We start from the raw sequence: 17,268 nt of genomic DNA, 5'->3' as shown, positions 1-17,268 counted from the left end.
CATACTCTTTTTCTAGTCTTCTGGAGAGAAGCCCCCACCTTGTTCTTAACCCTTTGGGCGCCTGGGAAGGTTTATAGGAGGGGAGCAGGCTAGACGGGCCGAGCCGGCCCCGGCCCGCCTGGCCGTCCTTCTCCCGCGGCTCGGCGAGCCGGGCGGCCGGGTCGGCGACGCAGGCGCAAACGTGCCGTGAGCGGTTTGCCTTTGCCTTTTTCACGCCGATTTGCTGCAACGGCCGGCGAAGCGCCGCCGGCCTAACGCAGGGCCGGGGAGCCCCCGCGCCGCTCTCAAGCGCGGTCATGAAGTGCTTTGTAATGATTTATTTTATTTTATTTTATTTTTTAAACGACTTGCGTGTTTTACAACTTGAATTCTTACGAAAAGAAAAATAAAAACAGGGAAAAAAAAGCTGCATGAGAAGCATAGAGGGGGATATGTGAATTAGCCTAAACTGCTCATTGAAGGTGTTTTACGTTTCTGGTCGGGGTTTTTATTTCCGTGCTGTTGTTTACATAGGTGCGCTGCCAGAGATTTCGCCCCGGGATTTATATTAGCGCAGATATGCCTTGGTTAGCGAAGTAGAGCGAGCGCCTGCCCACACCGCGTCCCCCCTGGACAAGCGTGAATCACCTCCCCGAAGTGATGCTGTATTTTCAGCGTGGTCTCAAATGCCGTTAATCTCTACCCCCGGGCTTTTAAAGAAAAAGAGTACTGGAGTACTGAAATGGGACTTTTTCCTCTTTGTTTTTGTTTTTTTTCCCTGCAAACGTAATTCATGGCAGGGGGGAGTGTGCCGCCCTGCGGTACCCGCGGTGGGAGGTTTCGGGCAGAGGGGCCGCGCGAATGTCCATGTTGGCGTGTGTGTGGGTGGGTGGGTGGGGGGATGGACTTAAAAAACCGAAATAAAACAAAAAAAAAACCCCAGCGCGGGGCAAGTCGGAGTCGTGATGTAGCGCGCGTTCCCCCATCCCACGTGGTCAATGTAACTCGTTGGAAATAATAAAATTTTGGATTCGTTTCAGCCCGGCCTGTCTCTCGTCCTTTGGAAAGGGCGCCGCGGGAAGCGGGGCGCAGCCGGGACGGCTGGTGCCCGTGCAAGACCTCGCTGCTCGTCCGCGGCGCCCCGCTCAGCAGAAGACCCTGCGGGGTGCAGAACAAGGTGTAAGGATGGGATTTTGGCTACCAAACCTTCCACCTTCGAGCCAGGCGTTGGCTGTGGGCGGGTGAGCGAGGGCCAGAAACCGGCACCGCTCAGCTGCTTTCCGCCTCCCTCCCTGTCGATTCCCCGGGGCTCGAGCGGAGGTTTTATCCTCCACTCCCCTGGCTTCGGTTCCCGAGCTGGCGCGGAGGAGGCGCGAGCCAAACCCCGGCAAAAGCGCCCTGGTTTCGGCCGGGTGCGATGCCGGCGGGGCGGCGCGGGGCCGGTTGCCGGCCCCGGGGGGATTTGCCAGCGAGGTGGGAGCAGGGATGGGGCGGGTGACGGTCCTCGCGGGCTGTCTGCAAGGCGAACGAGAAGGAGGGAAGCCTTCCTCCCTGAATCAGGGATGAGGAAGGTCTGCAAAGCCCAAGCCCCACGCTAAGGGTTGGGAAGGGCTCTGTCCTGAGGGGCGGCAGAGGAAGGAGAGGAGGAGGAAGGACCGGGAGCCCTGTGCCGCTCCTGGCAGCGGGGCCGGAGAGGTGGGAGAGTGCCACGAAACGGCACGGCTGGGGAGGACGAGCCGTGCCGCGCCGGGCGGGCTCCTCGGCTCCGACACCCCAGGCCTGGTGAGGATGGAGAGAAGGGCTGGAGGGCTTCGGGCCAACATGGGGCTCCACCAGGTGCTGGCCGGCAGCTGGCGCGCGGCGGGGGGCCACGCGCGTTCGTCGCCCCCGACCCTAACCTCCTAGCCCGGAGGTTTGGCCACCTAAACATCTACCGCAGAAACTTGTCCCCGCCGTAAACCGCAGGTATCGCAAAAACCAGAGCGACCCTACGACGACTACAACGTATATTGGGGCAATAACCCCCTGACGGAAGACGGCAGCCACTTGCACCCCAAAAAAGTGGTAACCGGGGGAAAAACCCCACCCTGGGAAATGCCCTCCGGCCTGGTGTGTGGGGCAGCCCCAGTCCCCCCCCAGTATGTCCCACTTCCCCCCAGTGCTCCCCACGACGGCCCACTGCGGCCTACACGCCCGCCATTTCCCCACCCGCCCGCTGGCTCAAGCCCCGCCCGCTGGCTCAAGCCCCGCCCCTGGCTCAAGCCCCGCCCCCGCCTGTCCCCATCCGGCCGGCCGGCGCTGTCAATAAAGCTGCACGGATACCCCTCGTTCCCGGCAACCCCCTTCCACGCTCTGATTGGCGGCGGCGCCTGCCGCTCGGCGAGCGAGGGCCAATGGGAGGACAGAACGCGAAGGAAGGGGCGGCACCTTCCTGTGCGCTTCGGCCTGAGGGGGCGGAAGAGCGGCTGGGCCCGGGCCTGAGCGGAGGCGCCGTTGCTGCCGGCTTCGGTGCCGGCGCCATGTTCCGCCGCAAGCTGTCGGCTCTCGACTACCACAACCCGGCCGGCTTCAACTGCAGGGGTGAGGGCCTGGGCGGGCTTCACCGGGCCTTTGCGCGGCCCCGCTAGCAACCGTTTCCCTCCCGCACTAGGCCCCCGGGCCCAGAGGTGTTTTTGTTTCCCCGCTCTTGTTGCCTCGACGTTTCGCCCCTTGGAGTGGGGCTGCTGCGCGGCGGGGCTGCTCCCGGGGGCCGGAAAAGAAGGGAAAAAAAACAGGGTGAAAGCGGCTGCGAACTGGTGAGGTGCGGTGCGGGCCTTGCAGCCTGTGTGAGGCAGCTCCCCGAGGTCGGAGTTCAGCCGCAGCTCGCTTTGGTCACGGCGGACAGTGCTTCTCGTTCAAGGAAAATTCACTTTCTCTTGGGAAATTCAGGGCCACCGGGTGTTGTAGCGGTCGCCCGTGGGTAGCTTGGTTCTAGCAGGTTTTTCACTATCGTGTAGAAACGGAGCAAAAGCAAAGGTAGAATCCCGTAGCCTGGGGCAAAGCTGAGGTAAGCTCCTGGCAGTCCTTGGCCTGCCCTCGTTACGTCTTGCCTTTACGTAACGCAGGAAGCAGGTGTCACCGGTCCTGCAGGACGCACCCTTAGTTGCTCTATGAACCTGCCTGGTCCCAGGAATGTGGTTTGTTCTGTGCACTAACAGTAGCGTGGTAACCTTGTTAGCTCTTAATACGTTGATGTGTGTTAATACTTTGATTTTTTTTTTTCTTGCAACCTTAATTTTCTGTTGTTGTTCAAAAGAGCAGTATGAAATATGTATTTAGCCAGTGTGATCAATTGTATGCTTTAAGCAATCTTTTTCCTAGACTGCCTTTTAATGATTCAGGTAGACTGGCTTCTCCTTCAAGAGGTTGTCTACTGCCATCATCTTTTCTTGTGTATCTAAACTTCTTTGTAATTAGCTTCTTAAAAAAAAAAAGCTTAATTCTGCTAATCTTTAAGTGTCTTAGTGAAAGCTTTTCTTCGCACATGTTGTGACTCTGTGTCTGTTTCTTAAAGTGCATTCAACAGAAATAGGGCACTTATGTCTCTCAGAAGACGCTGCTGAGGAATAGGAATAACGTTCTTCTTCCTGATGGAAGCATGGTATTGTTAACCCAGGCTGAGTTGCAGGAGAAACTGCCTCAGGATATTAAAACTCACCCAATGCCGAAGTGTTACCACTTATTTTGAGGGGGCAGTAGTACTCTAGGGCTGTGATTTCCTGTGTCTAGAAATAAATTCTGTCACTGAAGAGCAGGTGCAAAATAATTACTTTGTCCTGTACTAACATTATTGTTTGGACCACGGTCTTTGTATTGTGGAATTCTGACTCCAAATGGTAAAATGTTGAGTCAACAACAATGAAAAAATACCTTTGCAGAGTCACGGGATGTGTGTGTATTGTTCTTTAGAAAAGACTGGGTGTTATTGCAACATGTGATATGTTTGTCTAGGCAACAGGGTTAGTAACTGAATTTCTCCATATCATTGTTTTACTTTTCTTTCTTTACCTAACAACAATCTGTTGGTTGATATCTTTTAGTTTAGTTGGTCAACCATAGACAATTAGGTGACTTGAAAATAAAAAAACACTCATAGTGCTGAGTTTTGGTCAGAGGTTATCCTGAAATACAGTTTCAGTGGTAGATGCATCTTTCATTGTGGTAAAACACTGAATGAGATGCATCAGAATTCAAGGGCTGGGTTTTGCCCTTGAAATATTTGTTGATTCTTGTGTGTTTTGTTTCTCTCTATAGATGAAACAGAATTCAGAAACTTTATTGTCTGGCTTGAAGACCAGAAAATCAGGCACTACAAGATTGAAGACCGAGGGAACCTAAGGAACATACATAGTGATGATTGGCCCAAATCTTTTGAAAAGGTATTTTGTTGTTTCAGGCACAAATTTAAGCTGTGAAGCTGTCTTGTGTAAATAATGATAAATAGCTTCTGTAGTTGTAGAATGTGAATTACTGTGAATATTTGTCCTTTCCCTGAACTTTTACACTTCCCGTAACGTAAATGTATAATTGAAGCCGAACTATAGCAGATATTAAGATGGTAGAACTTCTTGTACATAATTTTCATTCAACATGGTTTTGCAGTAGCTGGTTTCTTAGTCTGTTTCTTACCTGAATTGATTCTGCTTTTGATAGAGGAAGAGAATTGACTACAAATAACAGCTTTTTCTGCATTAGTGTTTTTGTGTACCAAAAGTAAAATGGATCAGGCTAATGCAGTCTTAGACTTTGCAAGCATATAAAAGAAAGAACAGCAGCTGCCCAGAAAAGCTGCAGTAGATTTCAGATGGATGATTTTTCCACTGCTTGCACGAAGCCTGGCACAAATCCATAGTTATGTGAGTGATCTCCTGTGTGCTCATGAGCATTTTGAGTCACCATGGAGCTGTTCTAGCTTTCCCTCTAGGTTCCCACGTCCTCTTTTTAAAAAAACAGCCTTGCAAGGAGGTGAAAATGCTGCTCCGTAATGCTAGTTGCATGTAAATTGTCTTTATTTCACTGGAACTTTTTGCCTGGTTTGCTGTCCAGAAGGATTGGATTTGGCACCTTTGCAGGAGGGAGCCTAAAGAAAAGATCCAAAGTTGATGTCAGGGTAATGTTAGGAGTTTTAAATACATGTGATATCAGAACTACTGGCTGCTGATGCTGTTGTGGTATCAGCAGTACGAGTGTTGTAGTACTGCAGCTCCGTGTCATCTTTCTTGACCTGGCCGGACTGTTCTTCTCACCTTGTCTTCCTCCCGTGCCTCTTCCCAACAGCGGGGAACAACTCTTCCTGCCTACTTGTGCTGTGCCAGCCCCTGTTCCCCTTTCCCTCCAGTGGTGGTGGTGCTGGAGTAGCGACTGCATGACAGTCTCGCCTCCACTCAATATGTAAATTGAACAAAGAAAGGAGTATCTTTGCTTTCTTTGGTTGTCAGTCTGACAGCGAATAGCTTCGTTTACTGGTTAAAAGAGCAAGTGCTGTTATTAAATGGCAGGGTCCAGTTAGCGGTGGATTGGGGTGCTCTTAAATGCCTTAGGTGGATCAGATCCTGCAGTAGGACACTTAATAATGCTCCTTCTTACTAGTAATTATCTTCTAGCAACCTTAAGATCTGTAGGGAAGTAATTGTTTACAAAACACTTCTGCACTCCCAGCTAATTCATACAAGTACTTCCTTCCAGTCAGTAACATCTATTTTTCTCCTCTTTCTACTCCGCAGTATATGAAAGATGTAAACTGTCCTTTCAAAATGCAAGAACGACAAGAAACAGTGGACTGGCTTCTTGGATTAGCAGTTAGGCTTGAGTATGGAGATAACGGTATGATTGAAATCACTTCGTATCTCACAATGATAGGGGAACTTATTTTGTCCCTTTTTAAAGAGTATTTGTCAAATTAAGACAATGTAAAACGTATGTATTTTAAAAAATATAGCTTAGTCTACTTGGTTTTGCACCAGATTCAGATATGAGCTGTTTCTCTTCAGCTCAGCTCAGCTCCCCTGGAACAATGCAGCAATATACTCACATTTGTTACCTTATTCCTGGATATAGCAGAAGCCATTGTATGTATTTATACCTTTCTCCTGTGGGACTGTCTTTATAAGAACTTATTCTAAAATGTACTAAATGCATTTTCTTTAGTACTAAGATTCCAATAAGTTATTCTTGCCTCATGTTACACAAGATGTAACCCCTGAGCCCTGGGGAACCAGAAGGTTGTGGAAAAGTTAACTGTCAGCAGAGGTTTAGTTTTCTTAAGCTGAGACTTTATAATGGCCAAAGCACTGTTTTCCATTACCTTTAATTGCTGCAGAGCTGAGCACTGGCCAGGACAAGGAAGGGATCTAAGTGCTTGCAGCTTGTAGAGCTGGTTCTCAGTCCCTCATGTTGGAGAAGGCTGCCTTTGACTTAGGGCTGCATGAAGATGGAGGAGCCAGCAGAGGTCCCATTCTCTGAAGGGCTGAAAGACACGTATGGGTCACATGTGAATGCTATCTTCTGTAAAACAAAGCCTCCCCTGGAAATGTTCTACTCTGATCGGAAGCAACTGAAATTTGTAATTCTTGATCCCATTTTAAAAAAATCACTGTGAGCACTGCTGGTTAAGGGAAAGTGCCTCCAGTGTTAGCTGAATTGCTGTATTTTAAAAACAGTAGAACTGCAAGGTGCAGATTGTTCAGCCTTGCTTTTCTGGGATGAAGACTGTAGGAAGAACCTTAATCAAGAGTGTAATGCCCTGCCCAAGCGTGGAGGATGCTCTGACTCTGCTCTGGGAATACATAAATCTTGTGCAGATGGGAGCTGTTAGAACAGCTCACTAGATTCGCAACCTACTAGGGCTTTAGTAGAGGAGCTCCAAAACCGCACCATATGCGCTGGTAACGTTCTTTGGCATATGCCACATGCCAGAAATGCAGGTGACACAAACTGCACTTGGTTCTAAACTTCTGACTTGTTGTTTTTGCCGTGAGCCCTAATGATAATTATATTTGCTTCTTATTTCAACAGCCGATAAGTATAAGGACTCTACCCCTGATGGTGCTAAAAATGCTGACAATACGGCAAAAAATGCAGAGCCACTGATTAACTTGGATGGTAAGTGTGAGGTAACGTACCGCAGAGATGCGTCATACATGAGTGTGTTCCATGGCCTCTGTAACGTTCTTGGGATTTTAAGCTGTTACAGCATTGTGATACATGTAACCTTTTAAAGTCATATTTAAGCTTTAGAATTGCAGGGGTGTTTTTTGTTTTTTTTTTTACTGCTGTCTCAGAACTGTTTCTGTGTGAGCAGTGGTTTGAGAGTTATTTTATTCTTTTCTGCACCCCTACTAAAGGAAAGAGGAACCTACTCCATATGAATCCCAGGTGTCTTTTCCTGTTGGGGAAAGGCAGGAGGGGAAAATCTTTGCCAGCAGGACGAGGTGCCTGGAGACTTGATCAGATATGAATGTGGCAAGGGGGTTCTCATCACGGAATAGTTGAGGTTGGAAGGGACCTCTGGAGATCATCTAGTCCAACCCCCCTGCTCAAGCAGAATCACCTAGTGCATGTAGCTGAAGAGCGTGTCCAGACAGCTTTTGCATACCTCCAAGGAAGGAGACTCCACAGCCTTTCTAGGCAACCTGTTCCGGTTGTGACTGGACCACCAGTTCTACTCTGTCACCCTCACAGTAGAGAAGTTTTTCCTTAATTTCGGAGGGAACTTCCTGTGTTTGAGTTTGTGCCCGTTGCCTCTCTGTCAGGCAACGAGGAAGCAACTGAAGGGCGTTTACACTAACAGCTCTGCAGAGAGCACTCTGGAAGACATGAATGTACTTCTTGTGGACTCGGGTGGAGTAGCAAAACAGCTCTTAGGACACTGACCTATCTTAGTTAAAAACAACAACAAGAAAACGTGGTGACAAGCTGCTTACTTCAGTACTGTCACCTGTTACATGTTGTCTCTGTCTTACCCTTTCCTCCCCCTGCCCTGTTGTACCTTTCTTATGATCAGTGTAATTTTCTTGACTGCTGGGCATGTTCATAATAAGTGACACTGGTGTAACGTAGCTACTGAAATTAGCGCCCAGTCCCCAAGTCTTGCCCCATTGCTCCTTCCACAGAAAGACAACTAAGAATTAGCCTTGCCCTCACCCAGCAGGCACGGTTCTGTTCTGCAGCTAAGTGATAGAAAGATTTACAAAAGAGAACAAATTCTTCATGCTATTGGCTTTCTTTTTAAAGGCTTGCACTGGCTTCCTATGCTGTAGAACCTTCATATAACGTGTTTTACGTTGAAAACAACATTTTCTGTGCTTTCAGAGTCTTGGGCAGTCTGGTTATACAGCCTAGTGGCGCACTTGGAATGCTTTGTATAACTTCATGAAAGAGGATACAGATTAAACCTTACACCAGATCCAGCCCCTCCCTTCTATGTCCATGGTGACTAAGTGGCTGCTCACTACTGTATGTCCATGGCCTTGCCCATGCTTGAGAGCAGTCTGATACCACGGAGCCAGGAAGCAAATTCTGTCTTTTGGAGCCAGTTAAAATAGTGTATTTATTTTACAGTGAATAATCCTGATTTCAAGGCTGGAGTGATGGCTTTAGCTAATCTACTTCAGATCCAGCGACACGATGATTACTTGGTAATGCTTAAGGTGAGTTTTCCAACTTTCATTCTCTTCTCTCCCATCCCCACCAAAGGCTAGCGTATGTGGAATAACTTGGGGTGCGCTGTTACTGATAGCTTTGACTTTTTAGGAACAAGTGGAAAGTATGTGTGCCTTTTCAAGCAGATGGGAACACACAACATAAATCATGGGGAGTTAATGCATGGATAATTACCTTCGTAAACAGGTCACTTGTACCTTGAGTTCATGGAACTGCAAAACTGATTGAGAACTGTTGTTCAGAAATTGAAGTGCTCTGGCCAAGCAAAAGCTACTGCTTTTATGAACTTTATTTTAAGGTCTTCACATCCCTCAGAAATATTGAGGAGTACACTCAAAGTAGTTTATTGTATTCCAGCTCTAGAAATGGAAGGAGTAACTGGAGAACATAGAAGCAAGTAATGCAAAGGATGTTTATTTTCTTTAAAAAAAAAAAAAGGGGGGGGGGGGGGAGAGCCAAGGTTAAGCACTATTTCCTCCTGGTTTTTGGTCCCATGAACTGTTTATTCTTTGTCATAATTAAATTCAGTTTAGTTTAATCTTGACAGTTAATCATAACTTCTAAATGCAGCAAATAGGCTAATTAATTTTATAAAGTATCTTTCTAATAATTGGGAGAAAATCTGTGACTTAGTGGTAGAGCTGTAGTTATGTGCAAATTTCAGATCAAAGCTATATTCTTAAAGCCCTGTATTTAGTGAGTTGGCAGCAATCCTGAGTTCCTGCTTGATCATGTCATAAAGCTATAAAAAATTTTGTTTAGCACTAAAATAAACTTGGTGCTTCACTGAAAAACAAAAGAATAAGGCCCATTCATTAGAGAAGCTGTGATCTTTGCTAGATTTATTTTGGAGAAACTAATGCTCTGGGTATTGAAGTCTGTACAGTCTGAGTCTATAAAAGCTATATTTGAGCAGTCTTATCACTTTAGCCTGGTTTCCTAAGGGAAATGAGGCCCTGCAGTCATCCTGTCAGTCACTTGCTGCTTCTCTCCAGCATGCTACCCTCTTTGCCTTCCTGAAATAGCTTTTGAACTCTTCACAATACTTCACGGAGGGTTGGAGGTCTCTGGTATCAAACCCCTACAAACTTGGTGAAAAGAGGTAGCAGGTAAAGAGAGAGACCTCGTGAATGCCACTGCTGGGGATCTGCAGCGTGAGCTCAGAAACCTGACATCAGAAAATCCCTTGAGCTCTTCTTACAGGATTATCTCGAGGCTAACGAGCTTTAAGTGGATTTGCCAAACCTGGTACTAACAATTCAGAAAAAGTGCAAGTGTTTTCTGCATGAATGTTTTTACACTTTGTCATTCTTTCCACACTTCTGCTCACTGTTTTCTTTATCCAAAGTAATTGGACAAAGCCTCCACCCTAAATTTTCTTTTAATTACAGTGAGAGTAGGTTCCTGCAGTAGCAATTCGTGTTACATGCCCAACTGTAATGCTAGTTCTGAAGGCTTGATGATATCGGAATGCATCAGTGGAACTCTTATTCCTCACCACGATAATATGGTTTCTTACAACGCCTGCGCATAGAAGTTGTGATCTGTATTCAGGCTTGGATATGGAATGGATGCTTAGGAAGGCTAAAGAGTGCAAATATGCCGTAGACAGCTGGCCAGACCCTGACCAGAGTGAGCAGAGACATATTTGGCGTCCATTTTATTAATTAGAGAAGTTGATCAGAAAGCATTTTTGGTTCCATATACTAATGTTGGATATCATTTTCCTAATGCAAAAGTTACTCAAAATTCTCTTCTGCAAAATCTAGTTTCGGTGCTGGAATATAAAAAGTAAACTCCTGATTGAATCACTTCTGCCTCAAGGCTGCTCTGTCTAGTTAGAAAGGAGATTTGTAATGGTACCCAGGGGCAAAGTCACAGTATTGCCTCTCAACTTTAATCACGACCAAAACCAGGAGAAATCTTGGAGGAGAAACGTGAAGCAGTAAGACTTCTGTCACACTCAGATACTCAGCAGGGAAGCAGTCTGAGGAATGTATTTGACAGACGGAGTTCTTTTTGGTGCGAGTCTGCCTGTGTGGTTTTCCTTGAGCTATTTTTAGAGGCATTTACAGCTGTAGGTATCAGTAACTGATAGCTCTGATATGATTTCATGCTGTGTACCAGAGCCAGTAAAAATAGATGAGCAGCAACGATTGTCAAGTCTGTTATTTTGTGTGTGTCTAAAAATAATTCTTTTTTGTGTGTTAATCTTTTTAAAACCTGGGTTGATAGCCTTGCTCCAGGCTTCTCTGCTGGTACAAGATGATTCAGTGCCTACCGAAAGATCCTGGTAGCAGGAACTCCTTCCTGAAGAAGCTGTGTTGCTGCAGAATTAAGGGGTTCTTTTCCAGGCAGTGCGGCCTCAAAAAATGGCACTGCGGCTTTGGGATCCTGATCAAGTCATTCTGGGAGTGGCAAACTTTCTTGGCTATTCCTAGCGCTTTGCAGAGTTTCTGGCCCAGTGATGGCTAACGGTAACAGTGCAATATCCTGACCTCTTCTGGTTACACTGCCTTCCCAGAAGCAGAGAGTCAACCTGTGGAAGGAAAATACTTGCAGAGTAGTGCAATTTGAAAAAGAGTTTAAGGTCTGAAAGAGTTTTCCAAAAAGTCTTTCACAAAACTGCGTGTTCGAGATTGTACTGGGTTTTAATGCTGGCTCCTTTTCCCTTGGTGTTGCAGAGAAGTGCATTAAGACATAATTGAATTACTTTGGCCTTTAAATGTTTTTTCCTAGGCAATTCGCATTTTGGTTCAAGAGCGCTTGACGCAGGATGCCATAGCGAAGGCGAATCAGTCCAAGGAGGTTCGTATATGCAATGCACAAGCCTATCTGGTGTTAATTGTTCCACTAGCCAATAAACAGTGTAGGCTTAAACATCGCATCTCAGACAGTCAACCTGGGTTCTGTTTAAACATTGTTGATTTAGGAGAGGTGGTGGAAGCTTGCTTTATATTAGCAATGCTGACTTTAAAAGACCCGGAGAAGAATTATGGGGAGTGTACAAAGTGTTCTTTTTTGCTGTTATGTGCAACTCTAGGTACCTGTGTGACGTCTCAGGTAAATAGCTGTTTTCCTAGTTTAGCATATGCTAGATGATTATCGTTTCTGTTCAGAGCGGTAGGCCTACAATGTCAGAGGAAGTACATGTATGAACTGTTTTCTCCTTCGAAGTAGCAGTGTTGGCTATTAATAAGCAAAACATTCCTTGTACGGAACGTGTTGCTTTTTACCCCTCGTGTATTTAAGGAAGGGGATGCTGGGCACCCAGCTGTTCTCTGCCTTCCCAAATGAGAAATGATGAAGGAAGCTTAGAAGTCTACAATTAAGCCTCTGAGCTGAATAGTAGTACAGTGCAAAACTACTTTTGCAGAATTACTTTCTAACCACGAGCTGTCAGTTTGTAAGATGTTGTTTGTAGACCCAATGAATAGTACTCCAGCCACTCACAGGGAATGATTGTGGTTTTCCAGATTATTGTTTCTTAAACATCCCAGTTCTCCAGCTCTTCTTTCTAACGTTTGGCACAGCAGCTGCTCTCAGACAGCATCGGGTGCAGCCGAGGAAGGCGGCCTCTCTTTGCCGTCAGATATGTGCTCAGAAGTTCCCTATTAGAGCAACTAGATCTGATCAGGGAGGACAAGTCCCTTCATCTTTTCAGGCAGCTGCTTAGTGCAGGGCATGCTTTATTTATTATCATAACACCGCTTATGATGTTCACTAAGTGGCAATTGCAGGTGCTCAGAGTTGCAGTACAGTGATTGCCAGAAGCACTGGGACAGCAAGTCAGGACTGGTAAAAGAGCATAAAATCTGTAGGCAGCTGAGACTGCTGTATTAATTTCACTTTAGAGAAAGTGACATTAATAAAAAGCTACTTTTTTTTTGCTGATTTTTATGTAGCAGCAATGCTGGCATTCAGGACTCAAAATGGGATTTCCCATGGGTTTATCAGAATAAGCTTCCTGAAGAAATAAGGGTTTTGGGTTTTTTGTGTGTGACAAAGCATTTTTCATGTTTGATAGGTTCTCAAGATCTTAGGTTGAGTGTCGCTGACTGTAATATGCATTCTTGGGAGCGTATTCTCATTCTGCATGCTGAATTTCAAATGGGGTGGAGGTGGAGAAAAGGCAGGGAGTTGGAGGCAGGGGCACAGCTTTATCTGCGTGCATGGAACATTTGCCTGCACCTGAGTGACTTTGCAAACTGGGGATCCAGGGCAGGAGAATACGTGGTTTCTGCAAAAAGCTCTTGGATCTTCTGTAACACTTGTCTAAAAATAAAAAAGACCAGCAGTGGTGATCAGCGTCGTGATATGTTAGATAAAGGAAGAAAATATCTTAAAAGGAGAGAAGACAGTTGTGTTGCAGGATAGGAGAGGGAAAATAAGCCCCTGCTTCTGACTTTGGCTGGCTGCTTAATGGCCGAAGTACTAGTTGATGACACTTTGTGTATATTAAGTCTTGTCCCTGGAAACAGTTTATAACCTTTGACTTGTGCGTCACAGGCAAGGCATAATATACAAAGTGTCATGAGTTACATTCTTGGCAATATCAAGGCACCAGGGGAAAAGATAAGATGCCTGTAGAAATGGGGCTCCCAGAGCTGTTCTCTGGCTGAAGGATGGGTATGGGGCCTGTGCTGAGGAACCTTACGCTACTGTGCTTGCGTTTTAAAAGTACTAAATGAGTTTTGTTTTGTTGGTCTGTCAAGATAGAGTTTTCAAGATAAGAAAGGCAGTTAGGTTTTTCTTAAAGGTTTTAAGCTGAATTGCTGACAAGTCAATGTATTCAGTGTTTAGACGGGATTCAGATTTATACTGACAGACCTCTAGAATGTTAATTTTACATTTCCCGTTATTTATACTGTGCTTGTTGCTGAAGCTATCTATTAAGGCATGAAAACAGGCATGCTTTTGTGAAGAGTGCACTGTGTCTTACGGTTTCAGAGCTTTATATCGGAACCGTTCTGTAAAAGAGTCACAGAAGACTTTAGAGGAAGTGCTTGTTTGAACTCAAATAATTCAAAGTATTTTCAGGCTTCTGGCCTCTTCCCGTCCTTTCATAATTCATCCTTGCGTTACTGTGATGGTGGAGAATGTACTTAAAGCTGTGCAATCTGTCTTCCTCCCCTGTCCCCCAGATTAGGGAGTCCTCAGCTCTCCTAGCCTGTCCTTCTGGGCTTTCCTTACCTGATGAGTGTATCTTAGGTGGGGTCAACCACAGCAAGTGCCACTAGAACGGCCCGTCAGGATCACTTTGAGAGTACAGACTAGAGCTCCTGACGGCTATGCCCAAGGCAGGTTTAAAAGCGCAACAGCACAGGAATCTTTCCCTACTCTAGAATCTGGACCCTTTTTATTTTTAGCGTGGTAGTGTAAGTTCATTAATGGAGCGGCTGTTCTGGTATTACTAGTGTGTGCCTGTGTCAGCTGTAAGTGTAGAATCATACTTCTTTCTCCTCATTCCAGAGAAGCCAGTTTTACTTTTGACACTTCCAGTTACGGAGGAGATGGCTGTAGCGGTCAGGGCCACAGCAAATGTCTTGGGCAGCCCCAAAATGGATAGACTTCTGGCACTGACTTGTAAAAATAGGCAGGTTGCCTACAGGTACTAGTTGTGGAGGGTAATCACCCACCACGGAGTTTTAAATTAGAATTTCCTTGGGAACGAGGTCATGAAATGAACTGGTCTGCATGGTAAAGGAGACTTAAAGGTGCTCTTAGTTTCTCTAAGCCTTTGAAGCTGCTGCGCGAGTGAGTGTGCACCTCTTAGAGCTGCGAGTTCCTGCACAGCCAAGTGCCTGCTCCGAGACCACTGCTACAGGCTGTGGGGACTTTGTGCTTGGGAAAGGCTGGATCTACTGCTCTATCGAAAAGAACCGTCGCCAGAGGGAGCAGACAGCAAAGTGTACTGCGAAAAAGGAGCTAACAGCAAGGGTGATGGGAGGAGGAGAGGGAAAATGTTACACGCTCAGGCCGCCCCAAAGACTGGCTGCTTTGCAAGTACCACCACGGCCTCTTGCCATCGGAGGTGCCTGCAGTGGTCCTGGGGATTCGTCCACAAAGAACTGACTGAAGCCATGTTTTGCTGCTCTCGTGGCTCTGAGAACGCTTTAGAGGGCAGTGAGGTCTTTGCAGCCTTAAATACAAATCAAACTTCTTCACGAGTATATGTGTGAAGCCTGATACTGCCTTAATCCGTCTGAAGTGTCATAAATGGCATTCTTGTCGTGCGCTGTTTAAATTGTGACAATACAGCAGTCTGTTCCAATGCAGATTTATTTTTAAGATTGCAATTGAACGTGCATCTTACTGTGAAGGTCATGGGAAAAGAATCTTTCTGAAAATGGGCTGTTAGAGTTAGTTTAGGTCAACATGGCTTTGTGTTTTGATCCCCTCACATATATTTAAAAAAAAAAAAGCTTTTTTTTTTTTAAAAAGCCCTCCGTGTTAGGTGTATGGCCCTGTCATTGTCGAAACTAACTGTATGGAACTCAAAGGTTTTGCAGTGCAAGGCAAATGTTGCAAAAAGTTATATAAGCTGTAATGAAAGTCTTCTAAAATTGGCTTTTTCCTATTTATTTAGATAAATCTAAATTTACATGTAAGTTGAAACATGGTGAGTGATTGTTTAGTGTGACCTGTCCTCCACAGCTGGAGAAGGTAAAGGAAATAGAGCAATGCTTACAAATGACTGCTAATAAAACTTTTTCTTACACTAGCTCATGGAGCAAGTGTTTAGAAGTTTGAACACCCGTATTCATTCCTGAGCTTAACACTGGAGATGATGCTTCTGGGGAGACTGATGGAGGTTGCGAGTTCAATACTTGAGACGCTCACTTGATTACAGCGATTTTACAACTTGTTTTCAAAACAGTCAGTGCTTTGAAGTCTGGCAGCTGTTTAAAGGCAGCAGTTTCTAAGAAAGTCTAGTTTGTACATGCTTTTTGTTTGCGTCTCGGTAGAGATGTTGCTGTATTGGGTGTTCTCTTGCAGTGCTGTCCTTAACCTTTTAAGGATTGCATACAGGCAGCGTGTATTCAATGGGGATTCACTGGACAAGTAAAGGGAATATTATTAAGGATGAAGATTTTCTTTGTTAATAGTCTGTTAGTAGTTTTTGCTAGTAGCCTAGTTTGTTTGATGTTTCAGGACATAAAGGCCAGGACATGTGTAATCAGATATGATGATTTTTCAAAGCTGTCAGTTGTCTGTATAAGCAAAACTTAAGCGTACTTTGTTTCAAAGTTGCCTAGTGTAGTTCTTGATTTCATTTTCCAAACATATGAAATGGCATTTCTAATTACATCTGAATGTGATTTTTTTTTTTTCTTTTTAAAGGGTTTGCCTGTTGCTTTAGAAAAGCACATTCTTGGTTTTGACACGGGAGGTAAGTAGTTCTCCAAAGGTTACTTTTAAATAATGATGCTTGCCTTTGACAAAGTACCTTGCTGTTAAATACCTAGATAACGTGTACAGTTAAAAAGCGCAATTCTTCTAGAAGCCTGTAGTAGCTCCCTTCCGGCTTGCTATCTATAAGCACTCCTGAGCAGTGTTTGCTGAACAGAAAAGCACAAGTCTTAACTGTGCAAGGTATGGTTTCAGACTAAGGTTTAAATAACAGCTTGTAATGGCAGCCACTTTTGCATGCAGAAGGAATGCATCTTGTTAGTGTTGCCACCTTATTTCTACCAGCAGAGGGACCAACGTGCTTTGTCAATGCGCTTTAGTTAGATGATTTACCTAAACCTAATTAGAGGTAGCAGAATTTGGCATGACCTGATAAATTATTTTGTAAGCAATAGTCAGATGACTTGGGACTCTGCTAGGCTTTGCTTTTGCCCCTCAGACAATTAAATTACTAGTAGGGACGCTTCGTATTGACCAGACTTGGCTGTAGCTTCCTGCAAGGGCTATGCAAAGCTGAGTGAGGTTTTGCACAGAGCGCCCTGTCTCTCTGTAGCATTATGGAAAGCAGAGTCTCCTATTTCAAGTATGCAAACCACAAGCACGAGCAAAGGACAGAGCATTAACTTTAAGTTAAGCTTTTCTTAAGGAGACCAGCATATCAGATAGAAATGCTTTATGCTGCTTCTTTCTGCAACTCGCCTAGATGCTGTTCTCAATGAAGCTGCCCAAATTCTGCGACTGCTGCATATAGAGGAACTCCGAGAGCTGCAAACAAAAATTAACGAAGCAATTGTAGCAGTTCAGGCAATTATTGCTGATCCCAAGACGGACCACAGACTGGGGAAAGTTGGAAGATGAACAGATTAAAATTTTAGTCTGTTGTCTACTTAATACTATTAGGAACTATGTACACCTCTGGCATGCAGTTTGAAATGGATATTATTTTACTGTTTTGAAAGAAAACAGGAAATTGAATTCTGATTGTTCTAGTGAATTACCATTTTTCTTTAAATAAAGTTGGGGAAATAGAGACAATTTGTCTCTGATTAGCTCTAAGTTGGCAAATAAGATTGTTCTTATTCGTTGTGTTTGGCCTTGTTGAAAAGGGAGTGTTATATAAAGGCTTTGCAGATTCCTCGTTTGCTGAAGTTCTGCCATGTGAAGGGCTCAGTCCTG

At 45.2% G+C, this 17,268-nt stretch overlaps 1 protein-coding gene across 1 annotated transcript; it reads left to right on the top strand.

Moving 5' to 3' along the window:
- The first annotated feature begins 2,270 nt into the window (after positions 1-2,270).
- Positions 2,271-17,148, top strand: RTRAF (RNA transcription, translation and transport factor). The gene is made up of 8 exons (XM_068947552.1): positions 2,271-2,559; positions 4,273-4,397; positions 5,742-5,841; positions 7,033-7,119; positions 8,578-8,666; positions 11,419-11,487; positions 16,024-16,072; positions 16,796-17,148. Exons 1-8 carry the CDS (start codon positions 2,373-2,375, stop codon positions 16,948-16,950), a joined length of 861 nt encoding a protein of 286 aa, XP_068803653.1. The 5' UTR covers positions 2,271-2,372; the 3' UTR covers positions 16,951-17,148.
- Positions 17,149-17,268: the final 120 nt, after the last annotated feature.

The sequence above is a fragment of the Struthio camelus genome, chromosome 5, assembly GCF_040807025.1.
Source record: "Struthio camelus isolate bStrCam1 chromosome 5, bStrCam1.hap1, whole genome shotgun sequence".
NCBI lineage: Eukaryota > Metazoa > Chordata > Aves > Struthioniformes > Struthionidae > Struthio > Struthio camelus.
The sequence above is the reverse complement of the archived record's forward strand: the minus strand, read 5'-3'. Positions and strand labels throughout refer to the sequence as shown.

Excerpts from the sequence above, each read along its gene's own strand:
- RTRAF (XM_068947552.1), top strand. The coding sequence starts at position 2,373 with ATGGGAGGACAGAACGCGAAGGAAGGGGCGGCACCTTCCTGTGCGCTT. Across the intron at positions 4,398-5,741 it reads GGCCCAAATCTTTTGAAAAG|TATATGAAAGATGTAAACTG; the intron begins GTATTTTGTTGT and ends TCTACTCCGCAG. Across the intron at positions 5,842-7,032 it reads GCTTGAGTATGGAGATAACG|CCGATAAGTATAAGGACTCT; the intron begins GTATGATTGAAA and ends TTATTTCAACAG.